Below are 8,925 nucleotides of genomic sequence, written 5' to 3'. Positions count from 1 at the left end.
TCCCACTATCATGTTCAGCCTTCATTTGGGTTTCAGTAATTCTTCTTGGTTGCATTATCCTTGATCAATCCATACCAGGCCTCCTACACCCTCCTCACTACCGATTTGGATCACTTGTTCCCTTGTCTCTGGGTTTGTTAACACCACTACCTTTCCCTCCACCTCCCACTCTACTATGTCACCCCGGAACTTTCCATCCCATTGTTTTCTTCTCCAGATTGTTCATCCAGCCTCTCTTATTTAGACAGACCTGCGGAGATAATAACGTACAAAAACAAGACAGAGCAAAACCAAGCAACAAAAGAAAACAAAACAACAACTGCAACCACAACAAGCCAATGACAAAAACAAAATAAAACACAACAAGAAAGAGAAGCTTGTAGTTAGCTCAACGATTGTTTGTTGGCCTTTAAGAGTGTTTTGCGGTCGAGTCTGATGGGGTGCCAAGCCCTGGCCCCAAAGTCTATTTTTGGTATTCCCTGTGGACTTCCTTGCTCTGTTCCCCTTGCTGCACGCCCTTAGTGTTTTGCCTCGGTGTGGTGGGATCAGATTGGGCGCAATTCCCACACTGTGTCTCCAGTGTTGTCCCCTGTAGGGCTATGGATCAGTGAGGGATGTCGTGTCTCATAGTGGGGCTGGCCATATGGTCTTCTCTGTGGATTGGCTGCTCTGAGTGGGAATATCGTTCTCAAGGCTTGGTGGGCCAGGATGTGCTCCACTCTCTCTTCTGGGCCAGGATGTGCTCCACTCTCTCTTCCTCCCCCTTCATTTACTCCCGTCTGCTCTGATCAGACAGGTCCCTCTCCCTGAGCTGCAGCTTCAGTGCTGTCCTCTGAAATAAATTCTTCTGGGGGGAGGGGCATGTGTCCAAGTAGTTGGGATTGGGGCAGGCCTGTTGTTAGATGCTTTATATATTTTGAGGCCTTGTTGTTTAGTGCATAAACATTTTCTATGGTTATTGACTATTGTTGTTTGATTGGCTCTTCAGTTGTTATATAATGTCCTTTCTTTTGTGGTAAATTTTGCTTTAAAGTCTATTCTATTAAAGACTTACATTGCCACTCCAACTCTGTTACTGTTTACATCATGTATCTAATGTAATTTTTCTTTTCACCTATTCATGTCTTTTTGTCTAAGGTTTGCTTCTTGTAAGCAACACATTGATGGCTCCTGTTTTTCAGCCCTTCATCAATCTCTGTATCTTGATTGGCACATTCAAATAATTCCCATTCATTAGTGATTGGAGTGAATTTACTGCTGCCATTTGCGTGTGTTTGTTGGTGGCGGTTCCTTTTTTCTACTTCAGTTTTGGTTCTGATTGCTAATTATGGACTGCCTTTTCATTTTCTTTATTTTAAAACTTTTTTACTGAGCTTTTATGACTTCTTTTTATTTTGATGAATAGGTTTTTAAATATTCTTTGTAGTTACCCTGAAATCTACCTTTGTCTTCTTAAGTTTAAAACAATCTTGTATGTATTGATTTCCTCTCCATATGGTATTTCCATAACTATACCACTCATCCCCGTGTTCTGAAATCCTATCGCCATTTACACGTCGTGTCTCTTCTTCCCTGTTTTCAGTCTTGCAGCATTAGTTTATTTTTCAGGTTCATTTATTTGGTGCTGTCATGTGTCTTTATCTCTGATTGTTCTCTGGTGTTGCTATTGTTCTCTGGTATTGTTCTCTGGTGTTGTTGAAGGACTCATTTTCATGTTTTTTTTGTGAGGTAGGTCTGGTTTGCAAATTCCCTTAATTTCCGTTTATGGAAATGTCCTAATTTCCCCAGAATATTTGAGGGACCGTTTTGCTGGGTATATGATTCTCATATGTCATCCTGTTGCCTTTTTTGCCTGCATGGTTTCTTCTGTGATATCAGAGCTCAGTTTTATTAGTATCCCTTTGTAGGCAGTATTTCAGTGTTTTCTTGAGCTGTTCTCTGGATTTAGAGAAGTTGATTATGATATGTTTTGGTTTTCTTTTGGTATTTATCCTGTATAGGGTTTGTTTAGTTTCTTGGATGTATATCTTATAATTTGCCATAATTTAGGATAGTTTTCTTACAGCATATCTTTCAATATTCTGTCTGGTTTTATTATAGGGTGGAGAGGATTCTGTTCTTGAAATCCAATCATATGTAGATTATCCTTTTAAACTTTCAACATAACTCTAAAACTTTGTTTCTTTTTCTTTTTTTTAATCATGTTTTTGGGGGCTCGTACAACTCTTATAATACAATCCATGCATACATCCATTGTGTCAAGCGCATTTGTACATTTGATGCCCTCCTTATTCTCAAAACGTTTGCTTTCTACTTGAGTCCTTGGTATCAGCTCCTCATTTTTCCCCTTCCTCCCCGCTCCCCCCTCTCTCATGAACCCTTGAAAATTTATAAATTTTTATTATTTTGTCATATCTTACACTGTCTCATGGCTCCCTTCACACACTTTTCTTTTGTCTGGCCCCCAGGGAGGAGGTTATATGTAGATCCTTTTTGTTGGTTCCCCCTTTCTACCCCACCTTCCCTTCACACTCCAGATATTGCCACTCTCACCACTGGTCCTGAAGGGGTCATGTGTCCTGGATTCCCTGTGTTTCCAGTTCCTATCTGTACCAGTGTACATCCTCTGGTTTAGCCAGATTTGTAAGGTAGAATTGGAATCATGATGGGGAGGCAGGGTAAGCATTTAAGAACTAGAGGAAAGTTGTCTTTTTTTTTTTTTCTGTGCTATACTGCACCCTGACTGACTCCTCTCCTTCCCGCGACCCGTCTGTCAGGGGTTGTCCAGTGCCTACAGATGGGCTTTGGGTCTCCACTCCACACTCCCACTCATTCACAATGATATTATTTTTGTTCTTTGATGCCTGATACCTGATCCCATCGACACCTCTTGATTTCAAAGGCTGTTGTGCGTCTTCCATGTGGGCTTTGTTGCTTCCCAGCTTGATGGCCGCTTGTTTATCTTCAAGCCTTTAAGAATAATTAGTTCTTATGACATGACTCTGGTTGAACTCACCCTCATGAAGAAAACATGCAAGATGTGGGTCCTACAGCAATGTGTTATGAGAAAACTAGCTGGTACCTGGCTATCAGAAGACATAGTGTCTGGGGTCTTAAAGGCTTGTTTTCAAGCAAGCAGTCACAAGTGAGAAGTCAACTGTCCCAACATGGAAGAAGCACACTGACATGCATGATCCAAGGATTGTAAATTATATAATAAAAATTTGAAGGAGGGAATGGTATGAGAGCTTAAATTGTGAAATTCTGATTTTCAGAAGGCTATGGATAACAGTGAAAGTCCAAGATACATATGTAGGATCTACATACGGAATTAAGCCTCTGGTGATTTCCCTCTGACCGTAATTGAGAGATGGAATAGCCTGGTTATCAGACAGCATTGTAAAGACAATGATAGTAGATTAAAATATTTTTTAAAAAAAAAACTGTTCAGACTTGAATGGTTAAAACCTTATTATTTGATCTCCCTTTTGACATCCTTTGAGTTTTATCTGGTTTTTAGTATTTTCTGTTTTCCAAACTGTTGTATTTTGATATTGTTGGTCACCTTCTAGACTCTCTGCTATCCATTTTTCTATGTTTTTTAGTATAAGGAACCCAGGGAGGGTGAGGCTGAATCTATAGGGATAATAACTAGATGAAGGTTTTGGAGGGGATATGGCAGGGGAAGTGGTAGGGGGAGGGCGGTAATGGGGAGCTAATATCAAGGAGTACAAGAATGGAGAAAATGTTTTGAAACGGATTGTGTTAGAAATTGCACAATGCTTTTTGATATGACTAAACTATTGAATGGTATGATGTCTGGATTATTTCATAATAGTTTAAAAACCAAGCAAACAAGCAAGCAAAATATAGTTAGATTCCAAAGACCAAGTCATCAATGTAAAAAATTGGCATTATGAAAAAATGGAGGGTGACACATAAGATGAAAAAAAAAAAAAGAAGAAACGTGATTGTATCATTCCGTAACTGTCAACCCACTGAGAACCCTGGTCCAGTCAAGGTGACCTTGGTCATCCTGGCTGGTGTTTCTCTCATTCATTACTGCCAGAGACAACATTATTTTAGAGTTTTTTTATTGTCATGTGAAATGTTAGATAACGAGATAGTTAATAAGTGAGGAGTAGGTGCACAAATACTCTGCTTTGTTGTTGCAATGAAATTTTCTTTTTACAGAAAGGCATGGAAATTGGAGGATGGCATGAATCTGATCTTAGGGAAGACACATTTTCTGTTGAAGTAATTATTGTAATTCCATATTTTTAAGAGAAAATAACTCAGAAGTAAGTGGAGTTGGGTTATATTTTTCGCTTTGCTGCAGACGAGTTGCTTACTGTGCACTAAACACGGACTGATGATAGGAGAAACTGCCTCCGTGGAAGACTTGAAGTAACAAGAGGCTCGCGTGAGTGCCTTATGTACCGTGCCGGTCTGTGGTTAAGGCATTGGATCGCAGTTTGTGCCAATTTCCTTCTTGCTGTTACTTCCTGTTCAGTAGCGTCCAACTCCCATTGATCCCACATAAGCTCTATAGGGTTCCATAGTGTGACCCTTGGAAAGCCAGATCTGTCGCCAAGGCCCCTGTGGTTGTTTTAATTGTGGTCTAATGCGTAGCCATTTGTGCTACCCAGGGGCTTCTATGTCCTTCTTCACTTGCCGTCATTGATTGAATTCTGCTCATAGTGACTTAGAACAGGGTGGGTAGGACTGTCCCTGTTTCCCAGAATAACTCTTTCCGGGATTAGAAAGCCTCATCTTTCTCCTGAGGAGCAGCTGGTGGTTTCAAACTGCCAACCTTGCAGTTACCAACCCAACAAGTACCCCACTACACAACTAGGGCTCCTATTTCCTTCTTAGTTTGCGCAAAATGAGATATTTCTATCACCAAAGGCTTAAATTTGGTGAAATGTGTTGAAAAGATTCAGAGCACTAGATCCCTCTTCCATCTCAGGTTGCTGTGAAGGTCCCCATTCCTCTCATTCACTGTTTGTCCATCTGACATATGTCTAGAGTCAGGCACTGACCATCCTGACTCAACAGTCCGTCTTCACGCTTTCGTCTCGTGGAATATTAACTGCAGTTCTGCTGCAGGAAAGGTAGTATTGATTCTTGGCATCTTAGACTTGATGAAGTATGGTGCTTGTTTTTGCTGATTTAAACATGTTTGTGGTAGAAAATGTGGGCTGTATGGGAATAAAAATCTCCAGGAATTCTCTCACCCACACAGAATCACCACTTCATGCTGATGTGTATGGTGACATATATGTTCAATATGCACGTTCATACTCATGTGTAACCTGTTTTTACTGGCCAGCTTCCAGAAATGTTACAATTTTAGACTTTTTAAAGATAGGGAGTTGGTATTCTGGGCCTGAGGCTCTTTGATGGGTATGACCTTGTATCTCCTGAGCAAGATTCACAGCAAAAGATGCTCTATTATATTTCTTTTTCCCCCTTCCTTTGGTAACAGTTTTACTGAGATAAATGTATATACCATATAATAATCCCATATAAATATATATGATCCAGTGGATTTTAGCATATTCAGAATTATATAGTAATCACTACAGTAAAATTCAGTTTTTTTATCGCCTTAAAGAGAAACCTCAAACTCTTTAACCTTCACTCCCTAGATCCCTCGTGTGCCCTAGTGTAAAGATCCACTAATCTACATCGTATCTGTAGGTTTGCCTACTCTGCCTGAATGTTTTATGTAGATGGACTCTACATTTGTGACATTTTGTTTGTGGCTTCTTTCATTTGGCATGTTTTCAGTTGACTCATAGCATAAATTGGTATTTCGTTCCCTTTATTGCCATTAGAGGAAAGACCTGCGTGATGACTCATGAAGAGATGTGGGTTCAGGGTAGAGACAACAGGCTGCATGAATGCAGGCTCAGCCTGAAGGCCAGTGGTGTGTGGCGACTCACGCCCAAAGGAGCGGGGAGGACACCTGGTACAACAGTTCACTGCAGACATACCTAGGAAGCTGCATGAGTTAGTTAATTGTGCCAGCCTGGTGGATAATCACATGTGGTGCTGGTTGAAAGGCGGAGGGATAAATGGGTGGTGAAGCCTCGCCTTTCTAGTTCTCGGTTCTCTTGTTTTGTGATGGTTGTATCGGGTGCAGCTGCCTTAGCAGTTCCCTGCTTCAGCTTGCAAGAGTGACTTCCTACAAGACATCCCCAAGGAGAAGCCGCATGGATTTATCCCAATGCAGCCCTGGGTGCTGGAGCAGCCGTGTGGAGACCCCTTGCCAGTGCTGAGATGCTTGCACGTTCACGGACTCAGCTTTCCTCCTGCAGTCGGCATTATTGCCTCTGTTTTGTGAGGTGGAGGACTTTGTGGACTGGTGTTGGGTATGGGTTAATGTTGGACTTGTGGGCTTGGGCAGCATTGGGTTGGGATGTTTTTGTGATGCACATTTTCTTTGCATAAAACTCTCTCTTATACGTGAGTTGCCATGGATTTGTTTTTCCAAAGTACCTAGACTAATACACTGCATATGTGGCCTGACTGGTGCCCTGGCTCATTGTAACCTCTCTGCTCTCTCAGGTGTGGCCCACAAAGCTTTTGAAAATGATGTTGATGCCCTATGCAACCTACGGGAATTCTTCAACTACCTGCCGCTCAGCAATCAGGACCCAGCTCCCGTCCGTGAGTGCCATGACCCCAGGTGAGTGTCAGACCAGAGCACCTGCTCTCCGTTTATAACACTTCTTGTTCTTTCTAGCTCTTCTGCCCGCTAAGACCTCCAGATTTGCCCCATCAGGACTGGTGGTGGAGTGGTGTCAGCGTGCCTCCCAGGTATGGATGCTTGTGGACATCTGAGCGCAGGATCAAAAATAGATGATTTTATTCACTTTTTCTCTCTGTAATACCTGATATATATCTTGGGGGTATCCTGTTGTCCCCTGCCTTCTTCCTGGTACAAAAGATTTACGAGAGAAACAGGAGTCACAAGAATTAGGAATCCACGCTTTTGTGCCTTGACGTAAATGTAACATGATGCAGACCGCGTGCCCATTAGGAAAGGCGTTTATGTCCACCTGTGTGGAGCCAAAGGCTGGAGCAGCCCTGGAGGAGGGGTGGTGCTGGCCTTCGTTCAGTCTTGTGGTTGGCACCTCTGTCTGACGTGGGTGGGGTGAAGGAAGCATCACAGAGGCAGGCAGGGCTCACTTGGATAGGATTTTCTTTTACAGAAGGGATAAGAATTGTGTCCCCTGGGAAAAAGCCATTTCGGACCATACGCTCTGTGCATTGGCCCTTATTTTGACCAGGAATCCTCCCACGTAGGGAACACAGCCAGGGATGTTGTGTGGAGTTGTGAAGGAGGGTGGGGGCTGTGTGGTGTCAGGGCTCAGTAGGGCACGTCTTCCTACTCTGAGCATCTGCAGTAAAGCTTGTGAATGCTGGAACCTGTGTAAGTAGAGAAGCGTTGCTTTAGGAATATTAAATATTTTTTCACTAAAATGAGTGATAGAAAAGTGATAAGGAAAAAAAAAAGAAAAGAAAAATGATAAGAATTCACCTAGTCAGAGGTAGAAAAATTTGTGAGACCCCAAAAAATGAGGCAGCCCCTCAAATTTCGACTCTCACAGGTTTCACTGATTTGGGAGTTCTTGAAGGGTTAAGACATTTGATGCTGCGGTGACTCCCGGGCCTAGAGGTCTCTGCAAACCTGCTTCAGCCCAGCTGTCCATACGTCTTCTCCAGGTGAGCCTGGCAGCCCTGCACATAGGCGGCGAATGAAAAGTACGGCCTGGCTGGAGTGTTAGGTTGGGCTCTGGACAACCCAAGGAACCCTGCTGATGCAGGGGTGAAGCATTCATCTGCTAACTGAAAGGCTGGCACTTTGAACACTGCCACTTTTTTTATTACTAAAAGATCATTTTATCTGGGGCTCTTACAGCTCTTAGAACATTCCATACATCAATTTTATCAAGCATATTTATACATATGCTGCCATCATTTTTTTCTAGACATTTACTTTCTATTGAGCCCTTAGTATCAGCCCCTCTTTTTTCCCACCCCCCCATGATCCCTTGATAAATTATAAATTATTATTACTATTTTTGTATCTTATACCAACCACTGGCTCCCTTCCCCATAGTTTCTGTTGCTCATAGGTGCCCTCTTCCTCCCCTCCTTTCCCATACTCTCCCCACCTTTCTACTACCCTCTGGTATTGCTTCTCCCATTCCTGTTGCTGGATTCGGAGTGTCCTGAGCTCGTATCTTTTAGCTGTACCTGTGCACATGCTCCAGCCTAGTCTGCAGTGGACTATCAGGACTGGGGTCATGATAGTGGGGGGTGAGGAAGCCTCAAGGAACCAGAGGATTGTGTGTGTTTCATTGGTGCTATACCGTGCCCTGGTTGACTCATTCCCTTCATTATGACCCTTCTGGAAGGGAATGTCCCATTGTCTACAGATGGGTTTTGGGTCTCTGCTCCGACCCTCTTCATTCTCAACAAAACTTTTTGTTTGTTTGTTTGGAGTCTTCTGATGCCTGTTACCCAATCCCATCGACACTTCATGATCACACAGGCTGGTGTGATTCTTCCATGTGGGCTTGTTGCTTTTATGCTAGATGGTTGCTTGTTTAATTTCAAGCCGTTAAGACCCCAGACACTATATCTTTTGATAGCTGGGCATCATTTGCTTATGCACCCATTTTGTCTTCAGCAGTTGTGCCAGGAGGGTGAGTGTAGTATTAAATTAAAAAAATAAGGACGCTGAGGGAGGAGGGGGGTGAAGGGACCATCCCCCACCCACTGCTACTCCTATTGCTACTACTCAGATTCATTAATACTACTTCTGGGTTCAGTAATGTACAATTGTACGGTTGAGATATATAAGTATTAAAGTCATCGAGAGCATGAGAGACAATACAATAATACAGTCAG

General features: G+C 42.7%; 1 protein-coding gene across 1 annotated transcript in view; it reads left to right on the top strand.

Annotated features, from left to right (window-relative positions):
* Nucleotides 1-8,925, top strand: part of PCCB (propionyl-CoA carboxylase subunit beta) — a 118,727-nt gene that overhangs the window by 64,346 nt on the left and 45,456 nt on the right. The window contains exon 8 of the mRNA XM_004712100.3: nt 6,574-6,694. Within this exon, the coding sequence (XP_004712157.1) occupies nt 6,574-6,694 (121 nt within the window). The remainder of the gene's footprint in view (nt 1-6,573; nt 6,695-8,925) is intronic.

The sequence above is a fragment of the Echinops telfairi genome, unplaced genomic scaffold (assembly GCF_000313985.2).
Source record: "Echinops telfairi isolate 266 unplaced genomic scaffold, ASM31398v2 ScPeMD7_16;HRSCAF=60, whole genome shotgun sequence".
Lineage (NCBI taxonomy): Eukaryota > Metazoa > Chordata > Mammalia > Afrosoricida > Tenrecidae > Echinops > Echinops telfairi.
The sequence above is the reverse complement of the archived record's forward strand: the minus strand, read 5'-3'. Positions and strand labels throughout refer to the sequence as shown.